General features: G+C 59.4%; 1 protein-coding gene across 3 annotated transcripts; it reads right to left on the reverse strand.

Moving 5' to 3' along the window:
* Nucleotides 1–601: 601 nt before the first annotated feature.
* RPS6KA4 (ribosomal protein S6 kinase A4) lies at nt 602–12,107 on the reverse strand. 3 transcript variants are annotated; one of them, XM_023559640.2, is made up of 17 exons: nt 11,976–12,107; nt 11,811–11,882; nt 10,890–11,108; nt 10,683–10,798; nt 9,920–10,027; nt 9,594–9,674; nt 9,412–9,515; nt 9,160–9,310; nt 6,456–6,620; nt 4,091–4,219; nt 3,808–3,920; nt 3,622–3,715; nt 2,833–3,006; nt 2,563–2,757; nt 2,061–2,220; nt 1,711–1,874; nt 602–1,507 (listed from the first exon to the last, which is right to left on the reverse strand). In XM_023559640.2, the coding sequence occupies exons 1-17, from the start codon at nt 12,028–12,030 to the stop codon at nt 1,313–1,315; spliced, it is 2,295 nt and encodes a 764-aa protein (XP_023415408.2). In that variant the 5' UTR covers nt 12,031–12,107; the 3' UTR covers nt 602–1,312. The 3 variants fall into 3 exon arrangements, with proteins under 3 accessions (XP_023415408.2, XP_003419659.2, XP_010597377.2); XM_003419611.3 differs by having other exon boundaries at nt 3,808–3,941; nt 11,976–12,106; XM_010599075.3 differs by having other exon boundaries at nt 3,808–3,941; nt 11,857–11,882; nt 11,976–12,064.
* Nucleotides 12,108–12,170: the final 63 nt, after the last annotated feature.

The raw sequence follows: 12,170 nt of genomic DNA on the forward strand, positions 1-12,170 counted from the left end.
CCCTGGGGGTCCACCCCTCCCCTACGCTCCACCTAATGAGCTTCCAGAAGGGGAATCCACGATCCAAGTCTAAGCTAATCAGCACATTGCATCCTCTGGCCACAATGATTGGCTCAGAGTGGGCACATGACCTAAGTGGGCCCAATCAGAGTACATCTCAGGATTTGCTAGGAATGGCTAAAACAAAGACTCTCATTTAGCACCAGATTTCAATCTGCCGCTCTTGAAGCAGCTGGTACCCATCCTGGGGCCAAGAGAACCCTCCAGGCTAGAGCAACGCCAAGGAAGCAAGAACGAGCTGGGGATGGGGAAATTGAGGCCTGATCAGGAGCACGGCTCAGGCCTTACCTGAGGCTGCCCCTGGACTGTGTAGCTCAGGAGCCTATAACTCTCATTCTGCTTAAGCAAGCGTGAGCTGGGTTTTCTGTTACTTACAACAAGGGAATCCTAAGTGATCCATGGCACAGCTGTCCAGACACACCCCCAAGATGGGAGTTCGCCCAAGGACAAAGGGTGCCTTCTCATCCCAGCATTGGTCTGCCCTGTCCCTCCCCTCGGAGGCTCCGCACATACCCACACAGGCACACACACACAGACGCCGCACAGCACTGGGTGGACTTTTATTTTAAAGTCAAAGGCACAGCCTGGATGGGCTGAGGCAGTGCCCGCCAACGCCCAGCCCAGACCCCCAAGGCCCCGCCCCCCAGCCGGGAGCAGCTGTACCAAAGGGGAGGGGCGGTGAGATGGGGGCCTCCTTCTTAGGGGGTGACCTGCCTCCTTCCTGAGCCCCAATAGGGGAGAAGCAGGTGACCTGAAATGAAGTAGAAATGCTTCAGGGGGTGCCCCAGGGCCTCTCCCTCAACCCCCCAACACAGGTCTTTGGTGGACGGAATTGCACAGACAACCCATAAAGTGACAGCTTGAGGAGAGCTCCCCAGGAGCAGAGCCTCAGTGGGGTTCCCAGTTTCTCCCTGTGGCAGCTCAGTGCTTAGAAATGGGGGAGGTGCTCTTCACTGCTGGAACAGCACCCCCCCGCCCCCCGCCCACGGGCAGACCCGGATGAAGCAGGGTCTTGGGAGAGGGCTCCCCACGCTCCACTCCCGGTCAGGACCCCTCCCTCCCTGCATCTCTATCTACCTGGTAAGACATAAAAAATTCTCTGCTTATAAAAATACTTCTGCTCTGTCTGGAAGTAAGGGGAGAAGGGCAACCCCTGGGGGTCAGGGCAGAGCCTCTGGCCTAGGTCAGGGGGCAGTGAGCCAGGCTCCCAGGTCACAGTCCCTATGGGGGAAGGGGGTCACAGTGGCAAGGGCTAGGAGGGGGGCAGGGGGCCATTGGCGCGGCGGGACGGCCCCTTGGCTGCAGGGACCCGTCCCGGGACCGCAGGCGCGGGGGAGCCGCGGCGGGAGGCGGCAGCGCTCCGCAGCTTCTGTTTGCGCCGCTTGGCCAGGGGCGCGTTCTCCACGCTCTTCAGAAAGAAGCCCTCGCGCTTGCCGCGGTTGAACGCCTGGCGGAGGGGAGGGGGTAAGTCCCCGGGCCTGCCTGACTCCCTTATCCTAGCTTTGGCCTCAGACCCTGGGACCCTCCTCATCCCAACAGATCCTTGGCCTCCAGCCTCCTGAAAGGTCAGGGCCCCAACCCGCCAGAAGCCACTTCACCTTTCTGGGCTCTGTCCCCTCCCCCCTGCAACCCAGAGGCCCCACCCCTCACCATGAAGGTGGCGTTAAGCCCAGAGCGCACAGCAGGTCCAGAGGACTCCAGCACGTCGGGCGTCCGCAGTGGGGGCGAGGAACGCGCGCTACCATCCTGCAGCCACGAGCTGGCCCGCAGCCCCTCGAGTTTCAGCCGCTTGGTGGGGTCCACTGTCAGGAGCCCTGCCGGTGGGCCAGGGAGGTTGGGCAGGGTCTGTGTGGAGGGGGTCACCCAGAGAGGCCCCAATACCACACACCCCTACCCCAACCAGAAAACCAGGACACGTGACCCCGCGACAATCCCTGGCCCAGCCATGGCCCCACGACCTCCCACTTCCCAACTCTGCCCTACGCCCGGGGCTTCCGCACCTCGAACCAGCTCCTTGGCTTCCTCGGACACACCCTGCCAGGCCTCCCCATCCAGGGAAAAGCGGCCCTCGCGGATCTTGCACATGATCTCGGCCGCCTGGCTCTGCCCGCCCAGGCCTGAGGCCCCCTGGAAGGGGACCTGCCCTGACAGCATCATATACTAGAGGGGATGTGGAGAAAAGTGAGACCGCCACGCTGTGGGGACGAAGGCAGCCAGAGGCTGACCCCTCAGCCTACCCCCTCTACTAGAGCAATTCCTGAGGCCCATGTGTGATTATCCCTGGCCACTAACCCCCAAAACACAGGTGCCCCTGATCACTAAAGCGACCCTGCCTCTGGACTATGACAACCCCCAAAGATCATTCCCTGCCGCCCCCACCAAGATGTCCCCTGCCCACTACCTCCGGCTGCCCTGAACCAGGGTGCCTGGCCCCAGCATCAGGAAGACCCTTGACCCAGCCTCGGGCTACCCTGCACCGACTTCGGGGACCCTGCCCCATACCAGAATGACACCGAGGCTCCAGAGGTCACAGGACTCATCATAGCCTTGCTGCGCCAGCAGCTCGGGGGCCGCGTACTGCAGCGTGAAGCAGGGCGTTTGCATGGGCCCCGCGGGGCTTTGCGGCCGCAGCCGTGCGAAGCCGAAGTCAATGATCTTCACCGGGGCCTCCGGCGACTCGTCAGCGTACAGGATGTTCTGTGCGGGTGGTGGGTAAAGTCAGGGGTAGGCCCGCACGCGCACCCCCTTCCCGCCAGCGAGGCCTGCACCCACCTCGGGCTTGAGGTCGCGGTGCACCACGCCCGCCTCCTCATGCATGAAGCTCACGGCTGACACGAGGCTGCGCAGGATCTGGCTCGCCTCCGACTCGCTGAAGTGCCGCTTCTTACGGATGTGCTCCAGCAGTTCCCCGCCCCGCAGCAGCTCCAGGACCAGGTACGTGTGCAGCTGCAGGAGGCACAGCGCATGGTCACGACACCCAGACCCGGACCAGGCCCCGCCCACCAGCCAGGCCCCGCCCACCAGCCAGGCCACACCCACCAGTCGGGTCCCGCCCATCAGTCGGGCCCCGCCCACCAGCCGGCCCCCGCCCACCAGCCAGGCCCTGCTCCTCAGACACCCGCTAGCCCAGCCCTCAGGCCCCGCCCTCCCAAGCCACACATGGACCGCCCTGCCTACCTCAAGCCCCAAGTCCCTAGCCTCAGTTTCACCCACGTTGGAGCCCCGTTTGAGCCGTGTCCCCAGGACCACGCCAGTGACTATCCTTGGGCTCCGCCCCCGGCCCACAGGTATGCCTTTGAGGCCCCGCCCCTTTGGCCATTTTCAAGCCCCGGCCCTATCAAATCCTACCCTACGCCCTCCTCAAATTCCGTTCCCTTGGTCATCCGCAGCCTGGCCTTCGAATCCTCAGGCCCTCCTCCCCTCAAATCCTACCTCCGGGGCCTCCCTGGCCCCCTGGGACCCCACTACCGATCCTCAGCCCCGCCTCCTGCCCGCCTCTCCCGCTCCACCCATGGGCCGCCTCTTTCGTCCTAGCGCTCCCCCCAGCCCAGTAAGGCATACCTGGTCCTGATGCACCTCGTGCAGCTTCACCACATTGGGGTGCGACTGGCACAGCCGCAGGGCGGTCACTTCGCGCTGCGTGTTCGCCTCCAGCCTGGGGGGCGGGGCAGACAGGGTCAGGGCCGCCGACCCCCCTCCCAAGGCCCCACCCTTCTACAGAGCCCCGCCCACCCCGGGTCCCCCCACCTGCGGCTGAGGATCTTGACAGCAAACTCTTGGCCGCTCTGGCGCTGGCGGCAGCGGCGACACACGGAGAAGCTGCCCTGGCCCAGCGCGGGCTCCCGCAGGTCCAGCTCATACTGCTGGAAGAAGGGCGAGTCCTGGAGGCAAAGGGGGGGCTTAGGGGGCCCACCTCAGAGAGGCTCGAGACCTCACCGAGGTCACACCGCGGGCTCCTGGTGGAGCCAGGCCCGGAATCTCAGGGCCCAGACCCCCAATACAGCTTCCCCCCAAACCCGGTCCAGCCCACCTGCATCATGGCGCTCCTGGCTACGGCTGCCCTGCCTGGCCGGTCTCCAGGGCCAGGAGCTTCCAACACATCGGTCATTACAGCGTTGTTGTGGTCAAACAGGATGGAAGGCGCCACGAAGGAGTATCCCTGCAGAGGAGGCGGAAGGGGACAGGATGGATGGGCAGCTGGGGGCTGGGGTGCAGATGGGGCATCCTGGTGACACAAGAGGTGTGGACACATTTTATCCACCTGTTTTGTAGGAACTTGGGTCCATGTCAGTTCTCCACCAGACTGTGCTCCGACCTGTCTCATCACAGTGTCCAGCAAGTGCCAAGGGCAGTGCCTGGTACAGCACAGAAGCCCAGAATATGATAGGCTGGATCCATGCAAGTACTCTGGCCAGGCGTCAGACGCGCTTAGCTTGTGAGGCTCCAACTCAGCCCACTGAGAAGAAAACAACTCTATGCCTCCCTGCAGAGCAGACTCTGGCCCCCTCTGTGAGGAGGGCCACCAAGGAAGTGCAACGAGAACCGAAAGTTAATTCTTTGCCCTTCTTAAAAATCCATGTCTTGGCAACTTCAGAGATTTTCAAAACTAATTCTAACCATGTGTTGTTTTCTCCCAAAAAATGCATCCCCACTGTGCCCTAGGATGTGAGTTCCACAGAGGTGGCATTTTTGTTTGTTAGGTTCCTTGATGTGTCCCCACGGGCCAGATCAGGGCCCGGCATACTGCAGGGGCTCCACACACCACTGTGAGTCATTAAGTGAATGAATAGACGTAACCACTGGTTCACAAGAAAGAACTTTCTCATTACTACTGTGATGATGGAACAATGGAAAACCAGAGAGCTGTCACCTCTGAGAGCTTCACGGAGCGGACAGATCCATCCGTACTGGGTATCGGTCTAGTTTAATATTTGTGAAGCATTCCCCACAGGCCAGGCCCTAAGCTGGACGTGGGGGACAGAGACGTTAAATGCACAGCCCCACCCTCTGGGAGCTTCCAGACCAGGGGGGGCATCTCAGTCAGACTGTTAGGGTTCAACATGATAAACGCTTGGAAGGAGGTGTCATCTGCAAAGGGCTGGGACATGAGAGAAGGGGCGACCCAGCAGGCCAGGGGAGTGGGGAAGGCTTCCCGTGGACAGGAGCACTGGACACCAGACCTGAAAGATGAGCGGGAACTTGCCAGGTGGACAACGTGGAGAGGGCACTCCAGGTGGAGGGAATAGCATGTGCAAAGGCACCGAGGTACGCTCTGGAACCTCTGAGCAGCTCAGTGCTGCTGGAGCATCAGGTGGGACACTACTGAGCACCAAGGCTAGGGCTCGAGCAAACGCCACATCATGCAGGGCCTTGAATGCTGAGCAAAGGACTTGTTTGCAGGCCTAGGCTTCTATAACTAGGTGGGAAACATGAGGTGGTGTGCCGAGGGGTATACGAAGCACGATATAAACATGCCATCTCTTCCTAGGTGTCCACGTAAGCACGTACAAAACCAAAGAAAACCCAGTGCCGTCGAATCGATTCCTACTCATAGTGGCCGTATAGGACAGAGTAGAACTGCCCCACAGAGTTTCCAAGGAGCGCCTGGCGGATTCGAACTGTCAACGCTTTGGTTAGCAGCCGTAGCACTTAACCACTATGCCACCAGGGTTTCCACGTAAGCACGTAGACAATTTAAAACATTTTTATAGAACAACAAAGAGATGTGATGGGTAGAAGGGAAATTTACACAAGGTTTACAGATAAGCATGAGTTCAAAGCCACGTCCTGCTGTAGCAGTCTCTATGAATGACAACTACAGGTACCATGGGAGTGCAGCTCTGTGCTGTCTTGGGGAAGTCTCACTGGGAAAGCTTGGGAGGCAAAGCCCTAGAACAGCAGGCAAGGGACCCACGGGCTTGAGTGTTAGGAGGTCACTCAGCTACAGAGGGAGATGGGGAAGAAAAGGGCCATGAGGACTGAACAGGGCAGGGCCAGGCCTGGGAGAAGGGCTGCTGCATGGACATCGGGGAGGAAGCAGGGTCAGGATTTGCCTCAGTGGCACAGTGGTTAAGTGCTTAGCTGCTAACCAAAAGTTCGGAGGTTTGAACCCACCAGTTGCTCCACGGAAGAAGGATGTGGCAGTCTGCTTCCGTAAAGACTTCAGCCTTGGAAACCCTATGGGGCAGTTCTACTCTGTCCTATAGAGTCGCTATGAGTCAGAATCGACTCAACGCCAGTGTTTTTTGAGCAGTGAGATCCTGAGCTAAACTTGGACCGAGTGAGGTGGGGAGAGGCCTGGGAAAGATGCTGAGTCCTGGTCAGGACATAGCTGTGCGGTGCCTGCGGGTCAGCCAGGGCCTCCCCTACACCTGAGTTCATGAGTTCTCACTCACCTGAAAGATGCGAGGGTCCCCAGGCGGGGGGCTGCCAGAGGGCGAGTAGACAGGCTCCAGCCGGGTGAATTCCTCTGCAAAGTTGCCCACATCCAGCTCAGAGCGGATCTGGGGCCGGAATGGGGCCGGAATCTTCCTGGCAGCCAGAGCAGTCCAATCCAAGCCCTGCGGAAAAGGAATCAGAGATCAGGGTTAAAGGTCAGGAACTGGACTCAGGCCACCCTCACTGGGCAGCTCCTCAATGACCCAAGGGCCTCTCTTGTGTTTGGGGTGAGCAGCTGCTCTTCCTGCCTCCCCAGTTTCCATTTCCCTCTCTCTGGTAACAGAATCTGTTTCCTTTACAAACCACCTCTCCACTATGCTCAGTCAATTCTGAGACTTTTTATAGAATTGGTCTGAAAAACAAATCTCTCTTAAATTTGAGAGGATGTGAGCCTGGAACTGCTGGGGTACCCTCAACATCTACTGATGAAGCCCCATAAAGAAAAGCAGAACCAAGAGACAAAGAAAGGCACTCCTGATGACACAGTTTGAGCACCTGGATGCAGCCTTGCCTGAACCCAGAACCTGTCCCTTGGACTTTTCACTTACAGGAGCCAAAACATGCCCTTTTATATTTAAGTAAGTGTGGCTGAGCCTGTTAATTGCCAGCCCAATAACCATTCTCCCTGTCTTCCTTAGAACCAGAACCCCAATTTTATTCCAGACAGCAATATACATAACTAAAAGATATTTTATGAACTGCCTTGCAGCAAGGGATGACGAATAACTTGTAAGCAAAAATTGTGAGGTAGAACTCCAGGGAAAGATCCTCAAGAAGGATCTTTGCAAGTGCTCTTTTTGCCCTTTCCATCCTTCTTCCCTCTGCTTCCTGCCTGGGAAGCAGCCTAGATGGCAAGATCTCCAGCAGCCATCTTGGGCCATGAGGCAACCCTGGGGTGAAGCCTACACGCTAAGAATGGAGAAGCATAAGACAAAAGGAGCGTAGGTTCCTGAAGACACCATGAAGACCCCACAGCAGCCCTGGTCTGCCAACCTCTATACTTTATGTGAGAAAAAATAATAACTTCTTTTTTCTTTAGGCCACTCTTCGTTCCAATCTCTGTTACTAGCAGCCGAACTCTATTCCAACAGATACTACCATTTTGAATTAGACTTTTTGTCACTTAAAGCCAAGAGGCCTGAGTCAGGCTTAAAGGACCCAATTCTGCCACCAGGGATCCCGGCATTGCTATCACCAAAGAGGCTGCCCAGAAAGAAGGTGGAATGAGGGGAACAACCCTACCAAGAATCAGGCCTCAAAGGCCTTGGGGTCTCTCCTGTGGACAGATCCACCTGCTCCCAGCACCCAGCACAGCACCTGGCATGCACTCAGAATGGGTTTAAGGAACTCACTGAAGGAAAATGACACTTCTCAACTGCTTCCCCTTCTCCCCCAGCAAAGAGACATCTTCACCAAAGAGACTTAGGCTTCTGTCTGAGAAAGCATCCGCAAGGGCCCTTCCGGGTGATACTTACTGGGGAGACTCAAGGAGATGGTGCTTGTAATACGGGTAACAGAATGCCCGGCACATAATAAAAACCACTCCAAACCCGTTGCCATCGAGTCGATTCCGACTCATGCAGACTCCCTTTGTTATAGAACAGCTCCATAGGGTTTTCTTGGCTGTAATCTTTCTGGAAACAGATTGCCAGGTCTTTCTTCCGTAGCACCAGAGTGGGTTCAAACTGCCAACCTTTAGGTTAGTAGTCAAGTGCGAACTATTTACGCCACCCCAGCAGCCATAAAAGGGTGCTTTTGTTATCGTATCAGACAAATGGCATATCTGTTGCCCACAGGCAAACAGAAGAACACAGCAATTAAGAGCACAGGCCTTCAAGCCCCTAGACCTGGGTTTGAATTTGAGCTTTTATTACTTCCTGGCTAGATGAACTTGGGCGAACGTCTTAACCTCTCTGAACCTCAGGGTCCTCGCCTATAACAGTGGGGATCATCAGGATGGTTCAGAGGGTTACGTGAAGTAACGCAGGCCGATGGCTGACACAGTGAATGCTCACTGCCATAAGGTCCTGCTGGGTGCTGGTGATGGCCAAGCACCTGGTCTCACAGGGAGGTGGAATGCACATGCTCTTAACCAGTCAGCCAAGCCCCACGTGGGCTCCTCAACCATCCATCCAAATGGCAGGCACTCAGGCTGCACAAAACTCCCTCCATTGCCGTCAAGTCAGTTAGGACTCATAGCGACCCTGTATGCAGACCCAAACTGCACAAGGACAAAACAAAACGGCCGCGGGGACGCTAAAGAGCCATACCTGTGATTTTCATTATTAATTTGGGCCCAGAGGAGACCTGGGTTCTGTCCCCAGCTCTACACCATTTTCTGTGCCATCTTGGGCAGTCACGTCCCTTCTCTGGGCCTGTCAATTGAAAGGACTGGTTGACCCATTCTCAAGTCCCTGCCAGCCCAGACATGATGAACCTAGAATTCTTTCCTTCTGGAACGCATCTCCAAAGCCTCAATGGGGGTAGATGAGAGGATAAGCCTCAACTTATACACATTTGCTTTCTTTCCCTGGAGGGTGGTCTGGACAAAGTGAAATCTACCAGGCTCAGACCCTCCCTCTGCATCCCCCAACCCAGAGCAGCAGCCTGGCCTAGGTGTGCCCAGCACGGAGGTGTGGGGCCCAGGGTCCAGAGCCTCACCTGGAAGAAGGGGTGGTTCTTGACTTCCTGTGCCCCCTGGGGACCTGCACCCAGCCGCTTCTTGGGGTCCTTGCAAAGCAGCCGCTGCAGTAGGTCCTGCGCCACAGGCCCAATCCGGGGGGGGAAGGGAGGGGAGCACTTCAGGATCCGTCTGAGAGGATTGGGGGGGGCGTCAGGGGCAGCGAGCCCCCCCACAGCCCTGCCCAGGCAGGCCCCTGGCCCTTGGCCGCCTCCACGTCCGGCCCTCCTCACCGGGACACCTCAGCCTGGGTGTTCCTCTCGCCCTCCAACGTGAAGGGCGAGGCCCCCGTCAGCAGCTCGAAGAGCAGGATGCCCAGGCTCCACCAGTCCACGGCCTACCAGGGTGGAGCCAGAATGAGGGCCTACACTGCCCCGGGCCCACACCCACTGCCCCTGCTTCCCCACCGACCTACCTTGCCATGCCCCGACTTGCTGCGGATGATCTCAGGGGCCATGTATTCAATAGTGCCACAGAAAGAGAAAGTCCGTTCTTTCTGGGAGGGCGAGAGGGCACATTTAGGTACCAAAGGCCTCTCTTTGGCCCCAGCAGCCCCCAAAGCTCCGAGTGAGGACTTGATGGACTTGTGAGGGTGGGGGCAGCGGGAGCTTCTTGAAGGCAGGGCCTGGGTCCATTCACCTCTGCACCTCTGGAAACACAGAGCCAGGCACAGGACAGGAAGAGACAGGAAGGAGAAGCTTGAATGGGGATGCAGTGGGCAGAGAGATGACCCTCCCTCACCTCCTCCGTCAGGAACTCCTTGCTCAGCCCAAAGTCCGTGAGGACGACGTGGCCCTCGGAGTCCAGCAGCACGTTCTCCAGCTTCAGGTCCCGGTAGATGATGCCCAGCTGGCAGGGCAAGAGGGGCACTGAGCTTCCTCCCCGAAACCTTCCCCAGCTCCAAGCCTCCAGGGACAAGTCCCCCACCCATGTCCCTCCACAACTGCTGACAACCAGGTCTCCACTCAAGACAAGGAGACCCTCCGAGAGGAGGTCCCTGATCAAGGACACCTGCGTGCAGAGGGACTCCTGGGACAGGGGCTGGGCTGGAGCTGAACCATTCTAAGGACCAAAGGCAAGGCAGGAAGACCCCAGGAAGAGGCCCCACTGGAGCAGCCCCAAGGTCCCGGGAGAAGGAAAGCCGGGTGAAAAGCTCATTTCAAACGCCGGGTGGAGAGCTCATTTCAAGGAGGTGCAGGGAGCGAGGCTTGAGGTCTGATTTTGAGGAAGTTCTTTCTGTGAGAGCGTCTCAGGAGGCAGCCCCGAGCTCCCTGTGAGAGGAAAGCCCCTTGGCCGAGGCGCCAGGGGAGGAGGCCCTTCCCCCCACCCCCGCAGGCCGCACTGAGCCCTTCCTTCCAGGCCTGTGAAGCAGCTCCAGTCCCCATTGAGGACACTGCGCCCCAGGAGGCCCGGGAAAAGACCCACTGCGGCCATGTTCTGAAGCCCCTTACAAGCCGCAGGCGCATCCCCATGGCAACAGCCGAGTGGTCAGGGCCCCGCCCACCTTGTGCAAGTGTTCCAGGGCCAGCACGATCTCGCCCCCGTACACGCGCACCTCGGCCTCCTTGAAGTGCTGGCGCTGGTAGAGGTGGGTGAACATCTCCCCGCCGCTCACGTAGTCTGGGGGACGGGATGGGGGTCAGAGAGCTCCGGGTCCGGGTCACCACGCCTGCACCCACCCCGGCCGAGGTCAGAGTGCGGTTGCCCTTACCCAGGATGAGGTGCAGCTTGGCGTCGGTCTGGAAGGCGTAGTGCAGCGTGACCAGGAAGGGTGCCTGGCGGACCAGCTCCAGCACCGAGCGCTCGGTGCGCGTGTGCTCCTGCGTCTTGGCGCGCTGCACCAGCGCCGCCTTGCGCAGGACCTTCATGGCATACAGCTTCCCCGCGTCGTGCCCGCCCGCCTTCCGCACCAGGAACACCTTCCCGTAGGCTGTGGGAGCAGCAAGTGGGTGGAGGGTGGTCCGTGAGCAGGGGGGTGGTGCAGACTGGCGGGGGCGGGGGGTGATGCCAACCCAGGAGGGTGTGCAAATCGAGGGTAGAAGCCGGGTCGCCAGGCAGGTGTGCAAAGAACTGGAAGAGGTGTGCAAGGAACAGGTGTGCAAACCCCAGGAGGATGCTCCGCAAAACCAGGGCGGGGATGTGCAACCCAGACTGGGGAGCTTGCATCCCCAGGGGGCCTGCAGCGCGAGGTGGGGGCGGGGCATGTGCAAACCTGCGAAAGAACAGGCGGATGCAAGAGGATTCAAATCCAAGGAAGGGATGCAGAGATGCGGGTGGGCAGTGCAAACTAGGGCTAGGGAGTTTGCAAAGCGGGGGAGGGCGCTTCGAGCAGGGGAAGGGGAGGAGCTGTGCAAATAATTGGGAGGGATGCAAGGCCCTGCAGGGTGCTGGCAAACCGGGAAGGGGGCATGCACGCACAGGACCTGGCAGGGAGGAACGATGTCACCGTTGAGCTGGCCCTGGGAGAGGGCATGCAAACCCTGGCGGGGCAGGGCGGGGCGAGCTAGGCGGCTGTGCCGGGAAAGGGTGGGGGGCCTTCCCGGTGGCCTGGCCCGGGCCCAGGCGGGTTTGCGGCCCTGGAAACCCAGGGCACCGAACCTGGGACACCTGCCTGGGGGCCCGGGGTCCTCACCTCCCGTGCCCAGCACCTTGAGCAGCTCGAAGTTCTCCACGCTCACCTTCTCCTCATGCCCGGTCAGGTTGGCTGCGGGCACAGGGAGCGAATCAGCTCAGCCGGCCGTGACCCTCCCAGTCCTACGCGACAGCCACCCCGCGCCCCCTGCCGCTCTTGCTCCACCTTCCGTGATCCGCAGCTCCACCGCACAGCTCTCATCCTCGTCCTCGTCCCCCATGGCGGGCGGGTCCCTGGGCCCGCGCGGCTCGGGCTCCGGGCGGCGCCGGTTACATGGCGGCTCCGGCCGGGGCGGGCGCTTCCTGGTGCCGCCTCCGGGCCGAGGCGGGCGCCGCCTCTCGGCTCTCCGCCCCGCGCGGC

The sequence above is a fragment of the Loxodonta africana genome, chromosome 7 (assembly GCF_030014295.1).
Source record: "Loxodonta africana isolate mLoxAfr1 chromosome 7, mLoxAfr1.hap2, whole genome shotgun sequence".
Classification (NCBI taxonomy): domain Eukaryota; kingdom Metazoa; phylum Chordata; class Mammalia; order Proboscidea; family Elephantidae; genus Loxodonta; species Loxodonta africana.

Coding starts and splice junctions, on each gene's coding strand:
- RPS6KA4 (XM_003419611.3), bottom strand. CDS start 12,030: ATGGGGGACGAGGACGAGGATGAGAGCTGTGCGGTGGAGCTGCGGATC. Junction 9,675..9,919: donor AGGAGTTCCTGACGGAGGAG/GTGAGGGAGGGT, acceptor TCGCCCTCCCAG/AAAGAACGGACTTTCTCTTT. Junction 2,221..2,562: donor GGAGCCTCGGTGTCATTCTG/GTATGGGGCAGG, acceptor CATCCCCTCTAG/TATATGATGCTGTCAGGGCA.